We start from the raw sequence: 26,778 nt of genomic DNA, 5'->3' as shown, positions 1-26,778 counted from the left end.
AATTATAGTTTATGTTTGCACTCTAAAATCAAATGGTATTGTTTATAGTTATTAGCATCATAGTCAATGAGTTAATTGAATATGAATAAATTTTTTTGGCATAACGAATTGGTGCTGCTGATGTCGTTGTTATGTTTCCAGTGTGCCACGTATCATATAAGCTTTGATTTTTAGTGGAACACTGTTTTCCATCGTTATGATTATTTACTTTTTTGTTGCCATGACAAAGTGCATTGTTTCTTTTTATGACATCATTCGTAGGCCTATATACTTTATATTGCATTTGAGGAAAAAAAATGCCCTTATCAGACGAATGAAAGACAGATCGACGACTTGTACCGCTTCTCATGTTCTCATTTTCTTTTCTTTCTTTTTTTTTTGATGATGGAAGTAAATAAACTATTGAATTGATTTGAATTAAAAAAACATAAGCTGTGGATATGTAATTTTGACATTTCACAGGTTTTATGAGGATGTTGGTCGAATGCAACCCTCAAACAAAAGCCAGCACGGAGTTAGTATTGCTGGCCAGTGGCGGATCCAGAGGGGGGCGGCGCAAGCCCCCCCCCCCCCCCCGCCTTTATTTATCGATAAAAATAAAAGAAATAAAAAGAAAAAATGAAATGAAACCCGGAAGTGGCACCAGAAATATTATTTGCGCCCCTCCCCCCCCCCTTTACAGAATTCCTGGATCCGCCCCTGCATTGGTACAAATTTTGATATGGCTTTTCTTTTTCCACAGTTACTACCATAATTCGCTTTCAAATCGACATACGGTATAGTGCGTAACGCTTGTCTGAAAAAAAAAAAAGAGAATACAGTAGGCACCTAGAATTCATGTTCAAATAATGAATGAACTTTGATGCAAGCGTAGACCAGGTGCAAGAATGAATAGAAGAAGAATGGTCCGTCAAATAACACTGGGAAGCATCCCATTGTTTCGCATCGATTATATGTTAAAATCAGCATTTTCTATTACTGATAATATATGCAATGGCGATGCAAGGCTCGCTGTCAGGTGGATGTATAAGCCTATCATTGCAGGCATCATTTATAGGATCACACGAATAATCATTATATCACAGATTATGAGTTTTCTTAGTGAATTTAAAAAAACTAGGGTCTACTGCTTGTGCAAATGATCTGTACTCATTAATGTGGAAACTGGAACTCCACAGTCGTGGCTTATTAGCTGGATGACGTTGATCAGCCACGTTATCCCCAATTCCGATCTCAGTCAAAGCGCGCAAAATATAAAATATAAAAATCTGGAGCAAATAATATTATATTTTCTTTTCTTCTTCCTTTCTCACAAACAAGTGAACTGGTTTCAATAAAATATAAAAATCTGGAGCAAATAATATTATATTTTCTTTTCTTCTTCCTTTCTCACAAACACGTGAACTGGTTTCAATTTGTGCAACATTGGGAATAAACATTTTGTTTGATTTTACTTCAGTTTGAATGAAATGGTGCAGAAATGTATATAATACATTATACGACTTAACTGATGTTGACAGAAAGTGTGAAACTCTATTTCAGATATAAAATTCATCTGACTGTTCTATACAAACCATGCAGGGTATGGAAATCGTTACTATGACTGATCTTTGTCACACTTGCCATATCTTAAATTGGCAACGTAAGATTTGCCCACTTTCTCATCTCTTGCATAAGTTCTATGTTCAGTCACTAGTATGTTGCTGCAAGTGCACGTCACGCACGCGCACGTCAATGAATGACGACCGACCTTTTCCCGTACGTTTTTAGCGCATATAAGTAGTCCGACCAGCTGACGAAAACCAACTTGCGAGGACAACTTCATTGCATCATTTTGGAAATGTTCATCTGCGCCCTATGTCGTGTTCTCAAATTGTTCCGAAGAATAGAAGACTACTAGTCTATGTTATACATGCCTCTGATCGAGAGGAATGATGGCCACTAACACAAAAAGTTCACATTCAGGGACTGAAAATGGGACGACCAAATGCAATGGAGCGCATGAAGACACTAACGGGTCCACGCAGTGCCCCCAGAAGCTCGGCGTGGGCACGGGCGAGAAACTGGTCGTGACCGTAGGACGATACTGGAAGGCCTTGAGGCCGTGGTCTTTCAGCGCATCGCTTACCGCAGTGTTACTTGGATCAACACTCGCGTACAAATCCATCGGAACATTGAATCCCATCGTCTGCATTGCCTCGTCTTTTGCCGTGCTGTTCGTCCACGGCGCTGGCAACCTAGTGAACACATACTATGATTACGTGAGAGGAGTGGACAGCAAGAAGAGTGATGACAGGACACTGGTCGACCGTCGCCTGGAACCAAACACTGTAGCAACCTTTGGAGCAGTCTTGTATGCGCTGGGATGTGTTGCCTTTGTTGTTGTTGCTGCCTTCTCACCGGCAAAAATGGAGCACATTGCTCTGCTTTATTTCGGAGGCCTCTCCAGTTCGTTCTTGTACACGGGAGGAATCGGGCTGAAGTACCTCGCTCTTGGAGACATTGTCATCCTCATCACGTTTGGGCCTCTGTCAGTAATGTTCGCATTCGTCAACCAAGTGGGTCAGTTAAACATTAGCCCTCTGTTGTATGCGATTCCACTTGCACTGAACACGGAAGCCATCCTTCACAGCAACAATGCCCGCGATATGAAAGCCGACAAGCGGGCTGGTGTGATCACAGCAGCCATTTTGCTCGGAGAAGCCGGATCATATGCCTTGTACTGTTTTCTACTCTTTGTGCCATATATAACATTTGCCGTTGTAGGGCTCAATTTCTCAATAGGTCTCTGCCTGCCTGTACTGACCCTTCCTATGGCTTTTTCGCTTGAGAAGAAATTCCGCCACAGAAGACTGATGAAACTACCGCAAGATACAGCCAAGCTAAACCTGCTTTTTGGGATGTTGTATGTGATCGGCTGTTTTTGTGCTAAAACAGGGGCATTGCCAGGATTATAGCATTTAAGAATTCAGAAATTTCTATCTCCCAGTCAATTATGGAGACTTTAAAACTGCAATAGCACTCAGATATTTCAGTATTTCAGTCAATTATACGTTTTGTCTGTAGAGTACATTTGTATGTGATGGTAAAATCTTTAAATATCAACCAGATGATGTACTCTGGAAAATGCTTGCCCTGTTTGTCTATGTGCTGAACTCCTTGTAATCAGCTCATTTTATATGAGATAAGCAAACATTGCCAAATAAAAGCAATTGTAGGTGACGGAAATCAGAACTACATGTGGTACTGTATTGCAGAAAAAGTTTCATCGTATTGTACAGATGTATGTGTATAAACAAGTATTTGTTCCTCTCTTTTTTTGTTTTCTTTTTTGAAGACACCATGAAATCTTGGCTGATACTGTTTCTGTTTTGGATTCAATAAAATTTGCGCATACACGTAAGCTGGTAATCTGTCATAAAATAAAGTATGTGAGATGAAAAAGATTGAAAGGGGGGTGTTGAGTCAAAATGTTAGAAGGTATCAACTCCGTGTAAAATTACGGTATGCAGGAACAGATCAGTTTCCTTTAACAGTATCATGTTGTACACACTCGTTTTGTACATTACAGTCTCCTCTTGATAATCAACAATAGCCTTGAACTTTTTGCTGAAAATATCTGTTTTGCCAACAGATGATGAAGTTTTGTGAGTATCTTGATAAAATTCAAATTTGTTCCCGACAACCAAGGCTCGTCTTAAAAAGCAACAACCAGTTAATGCACACTGGGTTTCATGAATTTGAAATGCCTATATTAGCTGGATAGATGATATGCAGGTATTAATAAAATAGGAAACATTGTTACTAGTCCTACAAGTAGGTCCTCAGTAGGAAAATAGCCATGATTTTGAATGCAGTATTCTGACAGGTCTATCCTCTGATGCCTCATCAAAGCAACTACAACAATTTGTACTGGTGTTGTGTACAAACGTACATTGTATCGGGTACCTTACTCATCCGTTGAGATACTGTAGACAAGTTGCAAATATTGGATTCTGAGTAATCATTAAGCCTGTCAGCCAAAAACATATCAATTACAGTGAATACCTTGAAAACTGGTCTTCTGTAAGGCTGTGAATTGTAATTGTAATATGCCCAATGTCTGTAACACAAATGTATCAATGTCATTTATACTGTACATCTTGTAAATGGTGCTGGAGGTGACCTGGTGTATTGATTAATTTCTGCTTTGTACTCCTGTAGGCCATTGCTCTCCTAAGATGTAGAAATCACATAGCACAGTCATAGAAAGTTAGTCAAAGCAGTGTGATGGGTACATTGTAGCAACTGACTGGTACACATACAGTGTGCATTAAGGTATGTACTCTGTCACGTACATGTAGTAACTTTCACATTGTGGTCACAGTGTGGTATAGCATTGCATGATTTAGAGATGGCAGTACCATTTTGATGTCCTGTTGCATGTTTTTTATGCGGTAACAAAACAAAGTGAAATGTACATATAGGCAGCAATGCCCACTTACTTTAAGTCTCAAATCCTGGTAGTAGAATGATTAATTCCCTAAAAGGATTATGCTCTGGTGGTGAAGATAGTTTGCAGAAAGGAGGAAGTCTTGGTGAAGAAGCTGCTGAGCTGCTTTTAGTGGATAAAGAATAAAGGAATGTGTTCATGCAATGTTCTATGGACACTATGCTGTCCATCCCCTTGTTAAAGTCCAGTCATCTGTCATGTAATGTGATTCCTTCTGCTGATGGATAATTTACATTAATTGTTGTTTATGTTGTGGCAAATACAATGATGGAATATATACCAATATGTTATTGCTCTGTATTGTATAATGTATTGTGGTCCTGGAATCTCCACTGTTGAATGTTTGATTCTGTACCCAGTAATGATTTTGCTGTGTTTAATTCCTGAAAGCTTCATCTGCATTTAAATGTACAGGAGGAACAGTGTATGCATGGACATGAAAGAGTGAAACAACAAAGGTGTAAATGCATGATCTATGCTTGTATGTCAGTGGATGCACATGTACCAAACTTCACTGCCTCAGCTTCAGTTCATAAACATCTATATAGCTTATTTACTTGACATGTATATTTGTGGCACTGAGAACACCTTGTATGGTATGGTAAGAGTCCGGTGTGAATGAAAGCAGGGCTGCCAGGTCTCACAGATGGAGCATGAAACTAGCACTTGTTTTTTGTTTTGTTTTCTTTTCCAGTGCAAAATTTCAGAGTGATCTCACAAAATGTCATGTTTGAGAGGGCAGTGGACACCTTTTGCAATGCATGTTTAAAATGCCAGTCTCTGATCAGAGGCTGACCGTTTCTTTTTTCATATATTCCAGTAAAAAAAAAAAAAAAAAAAAATGCATGTACTTTGCTTAAAATCTTTGGACAGTTCTTATAATTTGTTAGGAGTTTAAGACTAGACTGAGTCTACACATTTGTACACATGCGAGATTGAAAAGTACAGTGGCCCCTATGATACCCTCATATCCTCCCACACCACCCTTGGTCACATGACTCTGAGTCTTGTTCAATATTTGGAAAGCCCAAATAGGGAAAAAAAAAATGTTTTCTATGGAAATGATACCATGACAATGACCCCACATTGACAGTGTATCAGGATGTCCTACATTAAAGAGACACTGCATTTAAATGTACATTTGTACATTGCTGGCCTATGGCTGATGGATAAACATACAACATTCTGAGAACTTTATTTTTAGTTTGTTGCAATGGTTTCACAAAAATCATGGGACATTTTGATTGTTTCTTTCAACACTGCAGCGCTGTAAATTTTCCCTTGCCATGTTCGGTTCAAATTTGTCACTGTAAGTGGCAGGACGGCACAAAGCTTTCTGAACTTTTGAACCAGCAAAAAAAGCTTTCCAGTTTTATGCATCACTTTAAAACACAGTGTGGTTACAATAGCTCTCTCATTACTTATGATGAGACATCGTTGAGTTTGCTAAATAGAATTCAGTGCAATGCCTACAGTATGCAGTGAATGCATTCCATGTAGCGTAATGCATAATGAAACCAGAGCTCAACATCCTTCCTCTGGTAAATTTGATGAACCATTGTGATGATTGTGTACAGGGGACTTGCATCTGGGGGTCAAAAGGTGTTTTCCCCCAAGTGGTCCAAGACCAGGATATTGAAGAAGAGAGAGGAAAACAGAAAATGTTTTTGTTTCTTTAATACAACATCATGAGGAACACATGCAATCAGCTCAGATAACTCATTCTATGTGCAATGTATGTTGTGTAGCAGCCACCTACGTATCACTAAGTTTGCTTACAGTGGAGGTCAGGTATGCACTGTACATTTTCAGCACACATGACTCTTTCAGATGTTCAAGCTTTGAACTACCAGTAGACTTTAATAAATCAGATAATGAAATCAAACATCACCATGACATCACTGTATCATTGACATTAGACAAAAAAGAACAAAAGAAGAGAGAAAGTGTAAGACTTTTAAAGTTTCACAGATTTTGTCGAATACACTGTACAGGGTATTCCAATGACAACAAATAGGGTTATACGTGTAATGAAATTTCTTGATAACAAAGTACAAATGCAGGTCCCCGAATTGTTCACAGTTATTTTATTTGTTCAGTTATAACGAAATTTCAATATCTTAAAAAGAAAACAGCCAGTTCGAAGGAATTTGCTATGATTGAAGTTACAGTAGTGATGTCACTCACTATGAACCCATGTAGCACAGGAAGATTGGTTTAGGTGATTATTCAATCACCTTGATATTATCCAATTATTTGCTGCTGATTAATTCATTTTCATGTACACCTGTATATATGGAAGCACAGAGAAGACACTGTATCGTATAGCATACAAAAGTTGCATCAAATCATTCTGTGGGACATGTCATGACTTCAGCAATGATGGGGGGGGGGGGTTGCTTGAACAGAAAAAAAAGTGTACCCGGTACATATCTTAAACTTGTAATGTACAGTACATGTACAATGTATGAACCGGTGGGAGAGTTGAAAGGCAATGACATGATCACCTTATTAATAAGTAGATGACAGTGATTGTGACTAAAATCAGTTTATTCAGAATACATGCAAACCTTGCAAAATGATGAACTTGCATTATTATGTCCAATATTGTGTTCACCCTTTCCCCCATCTTCTTCGTTACCAAAGTATGTTACACATATAACGTATGTAGAACATTCAGATTAAAGTAATATGTGCGTTGCACAATGTATGCCCTTGAAGCTACTTCTTGTTCAATATTAGTTTAACAGTATCAAATGTTTAATAGGCCTTATGCTGCAGAACAGTCCTCTATCTGTTTGTGCTGTTCCTCATCAACTTATTGAAATATGCATTAGACCCTGAATCCTCAGTTGTGTAGGAGATAATATGCCTAGCCCTTTTTTCAGCTATAGACACTTAGGCCTATGTTTATTTTGTCTCCGTGATATGTACCTGTGTATGAAATTTCAGGAAATATCAGTGTGCTTGCCCATAAAGACATAGGGGTTTCAATGTGGGCTTCCCCATTTACTTTCATTTTCACTTTTAATTGATGGGACGTGATAAGATCGCAACATTGTTGTAGTCCAACATTGCATACATACATGTATGTTAATGTGATGCAGAGCATATGGGGGGGGGGTGGAGGTTGGAGATAGAACAGCATCTGATATTATTAAGCTCCTGACCTGTAACTAATACATTAATTCTCAATAGCAACAGTTGATGTGATTGAAGGAAAGAGGAAGGAAGGAGTGACATCTAACATCAAACGAATTTACATTGTACATGTATTTTGGTAAGGCTATATAGTTTACACGCGATCCCATGATATAGGTGTAACCCTGCATTATCACGTGAATGAGGGTAATCCCACTGTGCAATAAAGACAGCTCATCTGTTTCAGCTATAAGATCCATTCAAAGTACAACTACCACTTACAAGTGTCGCTGAAATTGATAAATACATATACGTGTCCAGTTCATATCACGTGTTTCTTCGTCATTGATCCACTTCGTTGTTTTTTTTTTCCAATGAGTATCTTCCTCGTATTTGTTTCTCAGCGCATTATTATATATTCGAAATCATTTTCCAAGAAAAATGTCACTCGTTCTCCCCCCCCCCCCCAAAAAAAAAAAAAAAAAAAAAAAATACGGATGGACTTCAGGATGTATAAAAGCTCAGTATCTGCACTTGGAGAGATTTCAAACATTTTGATACAGACATTTGCTAATACAATGTACTTTGACACTGATTTTCCGTGACGTTTGGTACCGCCAAGAACTGTTCCCCGTGTGTTCCACCGTTCTTATTTCATTCGCTGAATCTGCGTCTGTGTTTGGCCAAAACGTCTCTGTGACAATATGTTTCTCTCCCTCACTGATGTAAAATACAGTAGACCTCGCCTAAGTCGACTTTGCATAAGTCGACAACTCGCTTAAGTCGACACAATAAAAAAGTCCCAATTTTTGCCTTTGTTATTCCTTGAAAATTTCCTCGTCTTAGTCGACATTTATAAGTCGACAACTCGCGTAAGTCGACGTGTTTTGCTCAGTCCCGATTATGTCGACTTACGCGAGGTTGACTGTATTCGCTTTCTCAAATCCCCCTTTCTTGTCAAAGTGCATAATCATGATTCGTTGATGTGCATATCCATAATATGCCGTTGATTATAAATGCCATATTTGTTATATGAGTATAATAAAGACTCCAGTCATTGTCAGTCGTGGAATGAGTGCAACTTGGTTGTTCAGTGACTGTCTATGTCGGATTGTATTAATTGATACAACGTGTCCGTCGGTTACGGGGAAATAGTAACTTTGCAATGCGCAACATTCAGATAGGCTATGATATAAATAAACGATGAGTTTGTGGTCATTTTAGAATGGTTTAATTTGGTCTATTAAAGAACTATTGTGTAAATATCCCAAATGTGGAATATATAAATGCCATGTATGTGCTTTATGAAAGCAATTATTGAAATAATATACGAAGGGCAGGGGCCGCGGAACGTTTTTCAGTGTGTGTGTGTGTGTGTGGCTGCGGGACCGGGGGAGGGGGGGTGGCAAGGTCAAGACCCCTCCCCCCCCCCCCCCCCCCCCCCCCCCCCGCTTACACTGGAAGAATCTAAGGGCGGAATCTTTGGGAATTGAAATTCATGAGTGTTGTGATTATTTTTCGATTTTTTTTTTTTTTTTTTTTTTTTTTTATACACGAACCAAAAGTGTGTGTGTGTGTGTGTGGGGGGGGGGGGGGGGGGGGCTGCCCCCCCCCCCCCCCCCCCGCTTCCGCGGCCCCTGAAGGGTTCTCGATCTATGATATACTTATATGAAGTTATACGGCTTGTTTTTGAATTGGCTACTTATTCTAACGGGACGTTGCATATGAATAGGTGGCGACTGGTGGGATTAGGGGAATACAGACTGTTCCAATATCATTCTTTCCTTTCAGATTCTCATCTTTCCAATTTTTCCATCCTCAACCTCCACCTACGTTTCGTCCCGTTTTTCTTCTTCCTCCCTTTCTTCCACTTCTCCTTAATTTCGTCTACTTCTCCTCTGACTCTACCCTTTGACTCCTCTTTTCTTTTGATTCTTTTGTTCGCTTGTTTCGTTTGTTGGTTTTTTTTTTTGGGGGGGGGGAGTAAACGAGAGTACATGATTGTACTCCTTTCTATATACATGATGTGCGATACTTCTACTCGTAACATCAGGAGCTTATAAGTCGCGGGGTTTGGTTTGTGTGTGTGTGTATGTGTGTGTGTGTGTGTGTGTGTGTGTGCGTGTGTGTGCGTGTGTGTGTGCGTGTGTGTGCGTGTGTGTGTGCGTGTGTGTGCGTGTGTGTGAGGGTTTTTTAAATTTCAGGTATTTTGGCAAACTGTCAGAATCCTGCTTTGTTGGCGAGCCACCGTAAAGCTACTTCCTGTCTGAAGCAGCAAGGTATGATTACTTTCATTTACGATCAGTGCATGGTACTTACAGTGGAAACTCGATATCAAAGAGATCTGATATATAATAAACTACCTGATATAACAAACTGATTTCTCCGCACCCAATGAATTTTCATTTTTATTTCCTTTGTTTTGTTCTGTTCAGTGACTACTGATATAACAAAATATCTAATATAAAGAACAAATTGTCTAGGCCCCAAGTATCTCGTTATACTGAGTTTCCACTGTAGTCTCATGACTAAGTTGTTATTGTATTCTTAATGACCGCAGTTGACATGCATACTTTTTCGGTTTAATGATGTTTAATGCCGCAACTATTCGTCAATGAGGAATTAAGTGCGAAAATTAATGTAAACATACCGCTCCATGTTCAAGTTGACAATGATAACAACATAGAGGCAAATATAAACGAGCAAAATGGGATTTATAAGTCTCACGATAATACAATGTACGTAAAAGAAGGAAGATCAATTTGAGAAATTTCACAGGTTTTCACAAAGCAGTCTCCGCATAAACTGTTCATGTTTATGATCACAAAATACTAATTACATGCATTGATGATCCGTCGCCGTCTCACGCGCCTCCCGTAAATAAGAAAAAAAAAAATCGTTTCATTCACTATACCTACATGTATCTTTATTCAAATGAAGAAATATGCGATAATGTAGCAAATACTATACTTTAAAGGAAAGGGTTTTAATGACGTGATCGACTAAAAACTTGATTTACAATACAATTCAAAGGGAAATTTGTGCGGTGATGACGTCATCACTTTATTTTGATAATCCATTTTATTTATTTATTTTTTTGTATGTTTCGCTAACCTGGCCTTCAAACTTGATGACTCTTTCGGTGCGTTTTTAGTGGATCTTATTGACAAATTACCCCTCATCGATTTAAATAAGGACAGACTATACAGTCAGTGTTTACAATAGGCCTACACATCCAGGATTTAAAAAAAAAAAATAAATAAATCATGGGCATTCATACCCCTTTGTATTCGAATCTTATAATACCCACGTCTTCTTGATCGCTGGTTAGGCCCTATATATTTATTATAGACTATAGCAGACAGAGCTTCCGCCAGATAGCCATTGATGGTTCTTACCCCTTGTAGCAATGGGTACTGCATAGATTTTATTCCAATGAATGTTTTTTAGGTCGTGATGAACCAAAAAAAAAAAATGTTTATATTTGCCTTTATCAGTCAGCTCACGAAAACATGCCACAAACTACAGTAAAGCATCAACAGAATGCTACTTACGCGGTTGCGGCCATCACCAAGCAGTCATGAATAGGCTATGTGAAAGTTAAAGGTTTTATTTTCAAAGATTTCCTCTTACGTTTGGTTCCTGAAAACTTAACTCTTCATTTTCCTTTAAAATTTACTCCCTTTTATTGGAATCACTTGCTGCTGGAGTTGGTGCATATACCATGACGTTCCATTCTACCCTTTCGGCTAGGTTTTCTTAAACCTAAAAGATGACTTTTAAGACTTCTTTTTTTTTTTTCAAGCGCAGGATATTGACGAAATTCAGACCAACTCATTAACATCAGGAACAACAAAATGTGAATCGCAGTTACGCCCACCGCAATTCCCCTGGTGCAGGGCTCAGCGAGCACGCAGACATCCATTGAAGTCCAGTGGGAAACCTCCCCACTGGCCGGAGCCCAAGGACCAACAGATGTGCTCCCGCAAACCCAAGACTCAAGGGTTCTGAGTCACATGTCCTTCCTTGTTAGAGACTGCTGAGCAAATCGAGGAAATTATACAGTCTGCCTTGTCTAAGTCGGCCTCACGCAAGTCGAAAAATTGGATAAGTCGAAGAAAGATTCTACTTACGAGTACCCTGGATATGGGTACGATCAAGGAGCTATTACTCCTTGGTACGATCCTGTGTCAATTGCGAGTGTAAGTCGAAATTCACGTTAGTCGAAGAATTTTTCTCCAGTCCCCTTGCATCTGATTTAGGCGCGGGTGACTGTAATTCGGAGTAATGGGAGGATTTAAAACTCGGTACCCGACCAGTGTTTGATTTTCTCCCGAAGTTGGGTTTCTAAACTTTAGTACTGTATTACACATTCGCTCCTCTAAAGGCCTATCCGATTGCCTCTACAACATTCCCCCTCCTTCATCTATGGCTGTTCATGTTGTTAGTCTATTCATTATGATAAGGAAATGAAAGAGAGAGGCGGGGGAGGCGATAGGGCCTTGAATATTGACTGAATTCAACCAGATTAAAGAGTGTATAATAATAACAAACAAATAAACAAACAAAAACTGTCCATGAACAACAATGTAAATTTTTTCACTCAGTGACAATGAACTCGGAAAGGAAACCGCAAAATATACAGCGGACTTTCGACAAACAATCGACGCATGCGTAACCTACATCTCAGATCACTTACACGGATCTTCTTTATTCTCGGAAAACCCGTGCCCTTTTCTTTTTCTTTTTCTTTTTTGTATTTCCAAAACAAAAGAAAGAGAAACGTCCTGTTCTGAACATGTTGAATCATACACTAGCCAAATCGTCAACCATGTTTCCGTCGATCTTTTTGATAAGATACATTCAATGACTGCTTGACTCAAAAGGTGCATACATTTATGACTGTGTCCTGTAACTGTCTTCCCGTAAAGATCGGTTTAGGTAACCTTGAGATCTCGAGATATAGTCAGTACAATAATGTACTTGGATGTGTACGCATGCGCACATGAATGTAAGTTCGGTGTCGGAGACCTCATACTTGATGTTCATCCCTAGCTCCGCGGCTATCACCATCATTCTCTCCCTTCTCCCAGGGAGGTGAGGCACCTCCCTGCTTCTCCCATGCCAGTCTTCAACTGCCCCCCCCCCCCTCCTTCAACACAGACAGCCAGTCAGGACCTTAGCCATCTATAGCAATACATAGACATTGCTTGATAACTAATCAAACAAATGTAATTAAAATTAAAAACACACACACACACAAACAACAATTAAACAACATAATGGAACTTACATGAACTTTCTGTACTTGAACAATCATATTATTGTATGGTTGTGGGTGAGAAAAAAACATTAGACATACAATTGACTTGAAAGTAATGAAGGAAAATTACTATTGATAGAAATCGACAAAATCTATAGAAGGCTGAAAAAAAGCAACTTCACTGAGAAAAAAAGGACTCAAGGAATGTTGAAAACGACCGATGCCACTGAAATAATTGATTGGCAAACATTGCTTGAACCAACAGTAGTTTTTGTTCAGTGTTTGAAAAAAAAAAAAAACCCTTCAGATTGCAAACTTAAAACGGAAGTTTTAAGTTGTCTTATTTCCTGTAATCAACGAGCCTATGACACGTAGACTCACTGCTGTAATTTTTCAGTTTTAGGTCTTCTGTCGTAAGTGGGGTAGTTGCAGCTGCAGCCATCGTTATCCTTTTGACGAGCTCTCTCAAGGGCAAGACACTTTGTTGTTGTTGTTTTAAAGAACGAAGAGAAAGAGAGAAAATTGGGGCCCTATCCATCAAATAATTTGCCCCAGACAATATTAATATAAAACAAATAAATCTTATAGATATTAAACAAGAATATTAAATATGCCATGCTGTCCCCACAAGGGAGCTGATAATGGGCGTCTCCGCAAAGGAGCTCATTATAGTCTCCACGGGGGAGCTCATAATTATGTTTGGTTTTTTTTTAAAGTACAACTATTAGATATTACTTATTATCAGAGTAATATTATCCAAAACCCAAAACAATTATCATGTCGCAAAAGATATTATTATAAAGGTGACAATATCTATGTTGATGAATACCTCATATTCTTTATGCAAATTACACTATGTATTATATAACTATAATTTATAATACACGCGCCGCGCGTGTGTCGCACACTAGCTCACACACGCACACACACATACTAATATCAAGGGTCAGCCCGTATTTGAAATAAAGCACGCACACAGTTATATGCATTACAAAAATATAGAGAAAATTACTATAACTGTATCATTATTTCAATGGAAATAAAGAAGGATATAAAAATAAACACACAGTATAATACAGAGCTCTAGGCATCATAACAATGATGCGGGGCAAAACCAGAGGGCGTTTATACAGCAAAGCAATTTTGCAGCAAAACAATAAAGAAATATTGTACAAATATTGTGGTGGTTTCAATGATGAATGAGAATACCTGCGGGCTTTAAGCCAAAAGAGAAAGCGGAAATTCAGTGCAAGAAAGTGGGAGTCATATAGCATTCTTCAAGGTAAATTTAGACAATACATCTTTGTAAGTATTAAATGAGTGCAGGGGACTCATACGAAGAGGGGGATTTACAAAGTTAGAATTGTTCTTACTACAAAAATGATGAGAAATGTATCATGAATAACTATAAATAAGTATATCGACGCAAGATACTTCAGCAGAAACGGGGAAGGAAGTGAATCCGGGCATGCACTGTTACGTAATACCGCTATGACAATAAGCCAGTTCGGGGTTCCACTTTGAGCATGAGCAGAAAAAGGTCATCTGTACCCGCAGAGCATGTTGGTTTTTTATTCACTGAGATAAGCATCTGTGATGTAATGATTATTCAAGTGATCATTATGAGTGGTGCTTGCCAGCACATTCACCTGACAGCAAAAGTGGTATTTGACAATATCAATAGAAAGAGATTGTTGATGCATTCAATGCAAAATAATGAAATGGATGCTTTCCAAAGTGCTAATTGATGGATCATTCTGGTCACCTGGTCTACGCAAGTTCATTCTTTGTTTGAACATGACTGATGAATTCCATAAATTGTTGCGCGGGGTAAGCTAAAATACCTTCTCTCGCTTGAAAACTCGTGGAGTGCCTAATCAACTGAGAAAGAAGAAAGGTCATTTGTACCGATGTGCCCATGAGCTAACCCCGAACTGGCTTATCTGTTCCAGGGTGATGGAACGATTTTTTTAAAAACAATATGCATCGGGGTGGGGTGGGGGGGGGGGGGGGTTGGGGGTCGTGGTCAACTGTCAAAGTTGTTTGTCTCAGTTTTTCTTATGTTACCTTCAGACTGCAAAATATGAGAAGAAAGTTCTAAGTTATCTAATAATCTTATCTTTGTAATCCACGAGCCTATGACACGCAGGCTCACTGCTGTAATTTTTCGACGTTTTCTGTTTTCTGTCGTAAGTGGGGTAGTTGCAGCCACCGTAAAACGAGCTCTCTCATAGGACAAGACACTTTAGCAGAGTGTTTTCTATCAGCAAAGAAGCCAAAAGAATCCATGCATCTAAGCAAAAAGGTAAAGTCATTTGAAAAAATAATGTAGTGATGTCGGTTTTGATATCAAGCTTTTCTTAATGTAGGCCTATTTTGAAATTATTAGCGCTAAATGTGTCTCGCAAAAACGCCACAAACCCTTTTTCACATTAAAGAACAAGTTCACCTTCATTAACATAAGGATTGAGAGAGAATGTAGCAATATTAGTAGAACACATCATTGAAAGTTTGAGGAAAATTGGACAATCCGTTCAAAAGTTATGAATTTTTGAAGTTTTTGTGCAGTCACCGCTGGATGAGAAAGACTTACTTGCCACATGCGTACAACAATATAAGGAAAATATAAAGAGAATTTCACAAAATTTCATCTTTTAAAAAAGTACACATTCCCTTGACTCGTTACTGACACATGTTATGGGTAATATTATTCCCATTGCCTTTAGAAAGAGGCAAGTTAAGTGCTCTTTTATTATGCGAAAAAAGTGAAAATATGTTGAATTTTCTTTACATTTTCTTTATACTGTTGTACTCATATGACATCACGAGCCTTAGTAGTCTCCTCATCCAGCGCTTCCAAAACAAAAATTTTAAAAATTCATAACTTTTGCATGGATTGTCCAATTTTCCTCGAACTTTCACGGATGTGTTCCACTAATATTGCTACATTCTCTCAATCCTTATTTTTATGAAGGTGAACTTGTCCTTTAAATGTTCATGTCTACCAAAGTCACATCATGGACATCGGCCTTGTAAGTGACTAGAAAATGTCACTGACTTGTTTCAAGTATTGCAAAGTGCATGATCACAGATTATCAAACATGGACAGACATAAAACATAATGCGTGTTTTCAGTTTAGTTTAGTTTACAGACTACAAATGAATTGTTATTACCTCGCTGTGAACGGTCTACCAGGCCCTGTTTAGTGGCATACTGCTGAGCCAGTCTTTGATGCACTGAGTGTTCTCTTAACGTAGAGGGCTTTTGCAGCAAATAGTGATACTTTGATCAAGCTTGAGTCAGCTTGACTCGTTACACCCGTGCGACAGAGAAAACAAGTGGAAGTAACTGACCTTTTTCGGATGTCTAACGTCTTATTCACAATCAAAGTTAATGGCTTCCGAACTTAATTCTTTAATGATAAGCGAAATATGGAATTTTGCAATTTTGAAATAAATAAATAGATGGATAAATAGATGGATAGATAGATAGATAGATAGATGGATAGATAGATAGATAGATAGATGGATAGATAGATCATAGAGAGATGGATGAACGGATAGATACATAGACAAAATAGATAGACAAATAGATAGATAGATGATAGGTGATAGAGAGATGAATAAATGGATAGATAAAGAGAGAGAGAGAGAGAGAGAGAGAGACTAAAATATCATTTACCTTCCGATTGTAGACCCACATGACGCGTGGGTTGTTCGTACTCACGAAATCACCTGTATTCCCACGACAGGTCGTTGTAGTCAATGACTATACCCCAATTAAGCCATCGTCTTTGAGACGAGTTCTCAAACGACGTGCAGTTAACAGGGACAAACACAGCACAATATTCCCTTGAGTTCCAATTTAGTATTTGCGCCCTTCTTGACCAAAGAGACGAAAAGAGGAGTACACAGGATTCAAACTGTTCAGTATCTATGAACTCTGCAATGCACGAATCATACGTGTTTTTTTTTTTCACCGATATTTATCACTTTCTTCTCGGTTGATGAGCGACACGTTACGTCAAATGTGTTTTCAAAAGACTTTTGCAGGCAGTATGCCTTGTACGCCATTTTCATTTTCAGGTTTCGATGCGACAGTTGTGACAGTACAGGTCGAATTTATGGACCGACATTTTGTAATCACCTTTGAATTGGGACATTTCATTGGGACGCCATTCATCCTAACTCATCAGTTCTCTCGTTATCTCATTATCAAACAGAAAAATCGCTTCAAGTTTCCATGGGATGACCTAAGTGAGTGGCTGATGGTCCCAATTCGATTCAGCCTTTGATGCTGAAGCGAAATGCATTTTTAACTGCGTGGTAAATGTAAAGAAGATGCTGAAGATCACAATACGAAAACAAGTTGATCATGTTGATCGCATCCTTAACTCTGTCCGTTCCACAACAAAGTGTGGTTTCCTCCATTTTACAGCAAATTATCAGTATCGAGCGGAACACGATCCGTATTGAAAAAAAAAAAAAACTTTTAAAAGAAAATCTCTGAAACTTTTTTGTTTGTTTTGGTTTGATTTGACGGAACCAGTGTGACATCACAATGGAAGGCTCATGCGTTTACATTATCACAGTTTTCACTCTGCAGTTGGTGATTGGTCTGCCGTCTAACGCGCTCATTGTTGTAATCTTTTCACGAAGACCTTCTAAGACGACCACAGACTACCTCGTCATCGCAAGAGCCGGCGTCGATTTGATAGCTTCGGTCGTGGCCCCGATGAACATGGCCGGTGCGGCAGCTCAGTCGTACGGAGGAGCTTGGGTTAGTAAGGCAGCGACAACAATCATCAGCGAGTTCCTCTGGTATTCATCGATGTCATCCTTCGTGGTCTTTGCCCTCGATCGTTACGTGGTCCATTGCAAGTCAGCTGAGGTGACATCGTCCAAGCATGGAGCCGTGATGGCGGTGCTAGCTTATCTTGTTTTTTCTTTCGTGCTTACGATGATCTCGACCCTGGATGGAACGTCCACGAAATTTTCCGCTTCTGATGTCGGTTGTCTTCATCCATTGTCGGAAATAAAAAATGTTGCCGTCTGGGTGAAAACGACACTTTTCGTGTTGTCGAGCGTAATCACTGGAGTCTTTTATGGCATGATTTACCGCAGCATTCTGGTCTGGACCCGATTTCGTCGTAGGTCTTACAGCGAAGGAATTGACAGGAATCTCATCTATCGTCGCCGTCGCACTCTCTCTGTCATTAACGAAAGGAAGAAGAATTCCGCACACAATCCGACAAACGTCACGCTGATCGAAGTTGAACCGGCGTCGTCATCGATGGCAGTAGACTTTATCGTACACGGCCACGGAGACGAAAGCGGAAGAACACACAGAATGCCGGATGTTGAGAATCGCGCCGACGTAGAAGTAGACTGCCGCGCCAATCTTCCAGACTTCCTTCTAAATGCTTCAGACAACGACACCAGTACACGTGCACAGTCTTCAATTATACACGACGACGCACCACAGTCGACCCTACAGCACGGTCGCCGCTCCCAACCAAGCGCCGATCCTCCGCGGCGCCCGAAGACGAGTGGTGTACGTGGTCGCGAAAGACGATCCATTTCCGTGTCGGTCGTTCTAGACAGAGGCGTACGGTCTTCGAGCTACGCGCATTGCGGCGCGTCGGTCAGCAGTAGTCGGTGCGCAGATACGAATCCGCTGCAGAGTGCGCGTAGTCACGATCGTCCGCATGACCACGATGACCAAGACGGAAAACAAACCACTACAATGCTCTTTGTCGTCAGCATCCTTCTGATCGCCTTCTCTTTTCCCACTCTTATCTTTTATCATCTCTCTCCCTCAGTCGCTCGTCGTACTTCATCCGCGATGTCTGTTGCCATGACTCTACCTCTCTTTCATCACTTTACAAACTATTTTGTGTACATTTTGATAAATCGTCAATTCAGGAAAGAAAGCAAGGACGTTTTTAAACAGCTGAAAAGGTCTTGGAGGCAGTGAGACTACCCCCCCCCCCTCCATCTCAGATGTTTGCTTAGCGTCCAGAACAGATTTGAGCGAAAGTTATGAGGACTATATAGTAAAACTTCGTTTGCAGTTTGGCTTTAGTGTACCAGAATTGTTCCGTTGACAGCACAGGCATGTAAGATGCAACATGCATCACTCAGTCGATCAAATGTAAATTAAATGTACCCAGATTTTCACCAACAGGGAACGAATTGTATGAGTGGAAAAAGTGAAGTCCTTACGAACTCCAAGCGCACTGGTATACCGTTCCAGACATTCACTATATGGTTTGCGCCGTGAAATGCATTTTGTTCATGTTTACGATTGCATATGATCATTATTTTTTCATAATTAACACAAGTCGTGCTACGTCACATTCCACATAGACTTGTGAATGACCCGATCCCACATTGTTCATCGGAAAGAAAGACAAGAGAGAGAGGGGGAGAGAGAGAGAGAGAGAGAGAGAGAGAGAGTAAGAGAGAAGGAAACTTAAGGTAATCACTTGGCTGGGTTGGAGATTTACAATTATATTCGATGTTATTATTTTTTTTTGTCACCAACTGTAAAGGTTTAGGAAGGCCTCGCTTAAATTAATAGCAAATGAAGGGCATATTTAGGTCTCACTTATGTCATGTATGTACAGTGTATTAACTAATGAGACGTAACTTTCCGATAAAGCACAATCTGATTGTTATAATCAGTGATATTATTATGAATATAAGTACTGTAGATACATTTGTTTTCCACTGGTCCCAAAAGAACTCAAGTCCTAAAAGAATTCAAGAGAGTGCTTCGCCTGTAACCCTGTGCTTATAGATTCTTCGCACTAAGCGTCCTACAAAGATTTCCCACAATAATATCATACGACTCAACCATTGGACTCATTACAGGAATAAACATAATAATGAAATGATTTAAATGAGAATATAAGAGCATGCTCAACTTTGTCAAGTTTTAAAGTATTATGTAAACGGGAAATATTTAACAAAATGAGAATTTGGGAAGTGAAATTTTTATCGTGTAGTTTAACATGTCGCTGATGTCATTTTTATTACATTTTTATTTGCCTTATTATAATATGTCAAAAAGTGCTTGTATGTGAATTGAAATTGAATTGAAATTGAATGTATACATGATTGTATAGCTGCACATGTCTTGTAAATCCATGCTAAGGAGTAAAGGCCGATCATAAGGCCTACGAGCTCGACACCACGAGCTTGACACTATACTTCTAGGCAAAATAGGTCAACGAGCACAACACTGCGTAAATAAAGCCCCTCTATCTATGTAATGTCAAGTTCGTGAGCCCTTTTTAATCTAGTGTAGAGCTCTCGGACCTTGTTTACTTCGTATCTAGCTCGTAGGGCATATTTGCCTAGTGTCAAGCTCGTGGACCGTATAGTTTGTGTCTAGTTATACGTCATGTCGAGCTCGGCCTTGTTCACTAGTGTCTTGCTCTTGGGCCGTAGTATGATTCGATTGTGGGACATATGACTCGTGAGTGTCGAGGTCGTGACGTGCGCCCAATAAATCTTGCCCGAAAAACAGAAAAGACAACCATTCATGCAGGTATAATCACGCTCAGTATATATCGCCGGGATAATACAGCTGTATTACTAAAAATGCCACATAGAGCGACAACCTAATTACATCATCATCGTACTAGATCGCCTGTCACTGAAGTTGCTTTTCAATTCAATGCATCTTTGCAGAAGATATTATCGTGATAATTTTCATCACACTGTATTTAAAATAATATGAAGACAGTAACCATATTGTTAAGTTTTTCATCTACTATTTTCCCTCCGTCTTCCTAATGACTACTCAAAGCTGGCACAAAAGTTCTTTTAATTAATGAAAATGGAATCAATGTTTGCAAGAAGCTATCTTTTGTACACTCAGATCACATACTGTATCTTGCTTTTGTGTTAAAACAAACTTCAAATAGTTGAAAGATGTTCCATCAATATAGAAAAGGAAGAAAAACAGTTTTCAGGCAAGAGGGGCACAGTGTCCGGGGATAGTTTTTTATGAAGTTAATCATTGTTCATATTAGTCAGCCATATTTGCAGTCTTTAATCTCAAGGATGCAGGCCACGATTTTTACTTATGGTTAAAATCTCGAATGGAGAACCACCCCGCTATAGACTGGGTAACGCATCATCAATTTTAAGTTTCAACGATGTGAATGAATCATGTCACCTTGGTGTGACATTGGTTACATTTCATCATTCCGAGGGTTCCTTTATCCGAAAATATAAAAGAAAAAAACAGAAATGAGGTGCATCATTGCGAATGTTCGTTAATTAAAAAAAAAAATGACACACGGTTTGTAAACGAACTAAGGTACATCATTCCGAAGGCTAGTTAGTACGCATAAAGATTGTTCCATTTTCGGACTGACGAACCTTCAAAAAACGAACCTTGTTTCATTTTCGGATAAACGAAACTTTGGAATAACGAACCTCATTTTGGATGAACGAGCCTTCGGAATAATGAACCTGCGGAATAACTCTGCAGATGTTCGGATTAACGAACATCTAAGTAGGCCTACTGTATAAAAGGAATGTGTGTGTTTCGTAATAACGCTAACTTTACTTCATTTTCGGATTAACGAACATTCGGAATAATGAACATCACGAGTCCCTGTATCTAACAACATCTTGGTGCATAGCTTTGGTATTACGTGTCATTGGAATTAAATTCTGCATTTAAGGCAACGCCAGTGTGTATATAAACCCTGCTTTTGAGAATGCTAGTTCAATCATGTCGATATTGTTTACCTGGCGATGATCGTATTTAAGTCATTGTGCAGTGTTCACAGATTACTCATCAATACGTACTTTTGCAATCTTACTTCGCCATATATACCACAAGACGACACTAAAATGTTTCTGTTATCAGTATACGGCTTTATTGTCCCCGAGACATATATGTATTACGACAACGGAACAATATTCAAAACCGAGGCAATGTTGGCCTTTAGTGACATGTGGTTTGTATTTCAACTTGCTCGCACAGAAATATAGAAATCGATTTTTTTTTTAAAGATCAAGATTTATAATACAGTGTATACTGATAAATCTGAGCAAAGTAAAATGCTGATAAATGCTTTCCACGACGGATCCACGAAATGCACACGCACGCAGTGTCAAATCTATCAAATTTTAAAGTACACTGCACAGTGTATGTATCATATTGTGACCCGACTTAGGAGTCGTAATACAACGTGTATTATGATCACAGAGGTGGTGAATACTTGCACATATTGTAATTTTTTCATCAGAGTCGTAACGAAAAGCCTGCCATTGTATTCTTGTCAATCTGATGTAACGACGTTGAAATGGTAACACTCCCGTGTTTTTCACGTTCTTTTGGCTACGCCATGCATCCTGTAACGTCCGATATTCACTCAGTACGCTGGTAGAAAGAGGCATATGTATTTCAACCCCAAACAAGCCAAATTTTTAGTACAAAGGTGAGGCCTAAATATCATTCATTAGGCAACTTTTTCTAAGCATGGTTTGTTTCACTATAATGATGGATCATGCATACTTTGCTAAACATGAAGTTCCTTTCCTCTGTAACAATTCGAAACAATTAGAATTTACTGATGCGCTGAGAGAAAGAGAGAGGGAGAGAAAAAAAAATCAGCATAGTTCTTCAAAAATATGTGCATGCAAATACATCTGTGATTTTCTTTCTTTTAATCTCAATAGATTCAAATCAGAAAGGTTAGCTTGGCAAGCTATGGATCGGCTAAATGTTTGGTTTTGCAAGGATACACACACACATATGACTTTGTATGTGTGTGTGTGCGTGTGTGTGTGTGTGGGGGGGGGGTCTAATCTCAGGACTGACGTAAAAGCTAATCATACAAAGCTTACTTTGCATTAAAAAAATCATATTAGACTGATTGCTCTCAGAGGAACAAACATGTTTAGTGCCCAGCCTAATCTAGATCCATCTGATAGCATACAGAAATGTAGTAAACAAAATGTCCCATTTATCATTTTAATAAACAAGTATCATTTATGTGCCCATTAAAATGTCTTGTCTTTAATACTCCCTGGTATACCCCGATTAAGATACTTAATACTCTTTCCAGTTAACCCTCTGATCATGATAAGCATGACCTCATAATTCCATTAACATTATATGCAAACAATATTGTTACTGACCAAGATTATTCTTCATGAAATGTACAGTAAGACAGGTCAATCGCCAATGTCATATTTGCATACCATTCTTCAACAGGTAAATGTTATACAGTAATAATTTACGTCAAAACTCCATGTTCAGTCAACCTTGTGGATTGCGGATTTTCAGTTGTCCGATTAAGTGTATTTCTGCCTGCCCTTTAATAGGATTAACAACTGTAGGCAGTCATGCAGTTTGAATCACGAAAACAGCAGCTCCAGACTGAGCTGGCTTCTGTTCTGAAGAATTAATGAAGTCTCATCTAATGACCCAAGACAAATTCACCGACATTGAAGAGTATTGCAAAAAATTCCTACCGAGTAAAAATATGTACATGATTACATATGCAGGGGATACATGAATCTGGCAAAATGAATTACTCCCTAAACAGATCGCTTATTCCATCAGCATCATGACGAGAAGGAGAGGAGGTGACTTGTATAAACTCACCATGAAGCCAAAGCAAGTAACAAGTTGCCCTCTCACATTCTTACACCAGAACAAGGTACCCTGACGAATTTGAGCATGAAACATTTTTGCCTTGAGTTCTTGTCCTTAATCTAGCACCTAGATGCCTTTCAGCACATTTTCATCTCACCCCTTTGTCCTGAAGAAGGCATCCAAGCGAATTTGAATGAGACACAGCAGAACCTAGGCATTACATATTCAGCACATTATCTTCTCATACTTTTGTCCTGAACACGATGCCCATGCATGTACAGTGGTAGTTGAGCATCTTCAGATTAATTTGGTCATTTAGTTGGCTTTGAGTACAAATTCTAATCCACACAACTGGCTCCTTTCTTCATCACTGACAAACCACATAGAATTTAATGTGATGCGCAGTCATCATAATTTCAAGTAACAGATATTCCATACAGTAACAATGACAATATAAGATTCAAATGTGATTGTAATTTTTCCAACAGATAAGAACTATCCCACCTAATCTCCATAATTAGTCTCGATCAAATTAAATAACTTGACATCTTCATGCAAACGAATGATATACAGTATCAAACATGCTTTCAGGTTTTAACTGTATATGCACATTCACACATAACCAAATAAGATTACCAAATTCTATAGCCTCTGTGGTTTTACAAAGCGACATTGTAACTTCCAAACATAGTACAAAGATTCATAAATAATATGACTGCTAACATGTTATAATACACAATGTCAACTACACATACTTGTACTTGCATCTTAAACCGAATCACACTTCCAATCAAGGTGTGTGAGAGAAAGGAGAAAAAAATCTGAAAATAAATACATGATTATTGCCAGTTGAGTACTGATATCTATTTAAAGTAAGCCTGCCTATCACTGCAAAAAGTCAAGACAACATGATATCACAGCCTCTTTAAGCCACATACATGTACAAAATACACAAAAGAGGAGAAAAATTGAGTCCCTTTGTCAATACGTAACATGGTGAAATCAGGGATATGCAGAAATATAAATGTTTCAAAGCGATTTAACTATGCAAGATTTAATAATTTCCAAAGTCAAGTCAACCGTTTTCATCTTTTAAACTAAACAGACACTAATCTACACACTCTGGGGTGGATATAAGAACCATTTCCCTAATTTGCTAAATTAAGAGATATAACATACCCCAGGACATATTCCTTACAAAAATGCTTCTCTAATTTTAGTGAATGCAGAAAAAGTAGTAAAACACATTACAGAGAGAAGTTTCAGTTTGACTAAAACAGATTGTTCTATCTATTCAACAATTATGGATTATTTTGCATTTTCCAGACCGACATTGGTGTGTGTGTGTGTGTGGCGGGCGGGGGGGGGGGGGGGGGGGGGGGGGGAGGGGGGGTGGTTAAGTTTAGCTAAGTATAATTGGATTCATGCTATTCACACTTCTGTAAATGAACAGAAAAGAATGAATGAATAAATAAATAGATAATAATGGAAAACTGCCTTTTAAACTTGAACCAAGACCACATTGAATCATGCGATTTATACCTCTCTAGATGAATAGAAATGAACGAATAAATAAAAACATCAAAATGGAAATATCAGCCTCAGCGTACAACAAAAAAAAATCACTTTCAACTCTAATAGATAAACACTTATCTATTACAAGACTATAACAAGACTATGATCTATTACCATACAAGAATTTTATAAGACATATCTCTGGGTCAGTTTTTCTGACACAGAGCTTTGTGTTAGCTTTTTGACTCTATGCTCTCCCAGTGACTAGGGACATTTCATGCATAACAACTACAAGGGCTCAGATAAGTGGCAGCACTGTACTTCCCTTTCAAGACACGTTTCAATTCAGCAGTCAAAAAAGAGGGGGAAAAAACCCCAACGGTTTCTAGCCAGACATAACTCCAGTACCACAGCAATACATGAATAGTTCTACAATGGAAGTTCTGGAATGGAAGACAGTATATTACTTGCATGCATAATCATTACCACAACCTTGTGCGAGTATCAATTACATGATATCTCATATTTGTCATTTCTGTATATCTGGTCACTTTGGCAATAATTATTCAATTCTACTTTTATTCATCTATTTTTTTTTTTCTTTGTTCAACACTACAGCTGATATGCTTTCAGTTTGGGATATACATGTATATATCCACAATAGTTGGCTACAATTTGTCCTATTCCAAATACATTCAATTCACATGATTCCTGTTCATAAATAAGCGAGGTCAACAGGTCAAATTCACGTCTTAGCAGATGACACCCTCAGCTGTAATCTCCAGGTTAGCTTTCCTCCCTTTCGACCTGTACAAAGAGATGCGAGCGGAGACTGAAGTGTTAATTTTTTATTTGACACAAGTCATATTTCTTTGTGGTGGAAAAACATATCCAGTTTATCAACTATCAACCAAAGAACCATGACTGTATCAGTGACTGGATGTCACATCACCTACACAATATATGTGTCATCTTTGCAACTGTTTAGAGTTTATTTTACAGTAGGATCAAAAATCATGATTCTTTTTATGTCAACACAGCTAATATGGGGTTTGGGTATTTTCTGAAAGATTATCCTGTTGTGATTTTTTTTTTTTTTTTGTGGCTGTATTTTGTTTTCTCAGCATTCGATCCAGTGATAAGAAACATCTCTGAAGGATGTTTACCACTTTTCCAAAAATCACAATATTTTGCAGGGCTGAAGAATTGTGTCTCGCAACATCATGTATGAAATCTTGCAACATAATACACCTCAGATTATAAAAAACAAAAAAAAAACAAAAAAACGAAATGAAGAATTAACCCCACGTCACTTGAGAATACATTCCCCATTTCTACTGAGAACAAATGTTTGATTTTTTTTTTTAATGGTCTGAATAAATTTACTGGAAAGATATAGCACATTCTCTGTCCATCAGAATTGTCCAGTTATAACATTCTGAGAAAATGTCTGAATTACAAACATATACCTTTTCAATATACCTGCTTTAGTTATGAAAGGAATACTACTACTACTACTGATGATGATGATAATAAAAATAATAATAATAATAATAATAATAATAATAATAATGAAAATTATAATACAATGTAGCAGCCATTTGTACAGCGCACAGGTCCACCTTTCAGTGCTCACAGCGCTTCAAAGTTTATCATCTTGACATCATGAAATTAGCAACTTTGCATTTTCACACCACACATCATATATATATATATATATATATATATATATATATATAT

General features: G+C 38.5%; 2 protein-coding genes across 2 annotated transcripts in view; one reads left to right on the top strand and one right to left on the bottom strand.

Annotated features, from left to right (window-relative positions):
* The first annotated feature begins 1,800 nt into the window (after positions 1-1,800).
* Positions 1,801-5,101, top strand: LOC140239042 (ubiA prenyltransferase domain-containing protein 1-like). Its single transcript, XM_072318938.1, has one exon. The coding sequence runs from the start codon at positions 1,932-1,934 to the stop codon at positions 2,955-2,957; it is 1,026 nt and encodes a 341-aa protein (XP_072175039.1). The 5' UTR covers positions 1,801-1,931; the 3' UTR covers positions 2,958-5,101.
* A 20,227-nt stretch (positions 5,102-25,328) lies between these two features.
* The window catches only part of LOC140239053 (anoctamin-7-like), a 53,224-nt gene continuing 51,774 nt past the window's right edge, over positions 25,329-26,778 (bottom strand). Inside the window, exon 21 of the mRNA XM_072318950.1 lies at positions 25,329-25,845. The gene's annotated coding sequence lies outside the window, so the exon portion shown is untranslated. The remainder of the gene's footprint in view (positions 25,846-26,778) is intronic.

This window comes from Diadema setosum, chromosome 15 (genome assembly GCF_964275005.1).
Source record: "Diadema setosum chromosome 15, eeDiaSeto1, whole genome shotgun sequence".
NCBI lineage: Eukaryota > Metazoa > Echinodermata > Echinoidea > Diadematoida > Diadematidae > Diadema > Diadema setosum.
The sequence above is the reverse complement of the archived record's forward strand: the minus strand, read 5'-3'. Positions and strand labels throughout refer to the sequence as shown.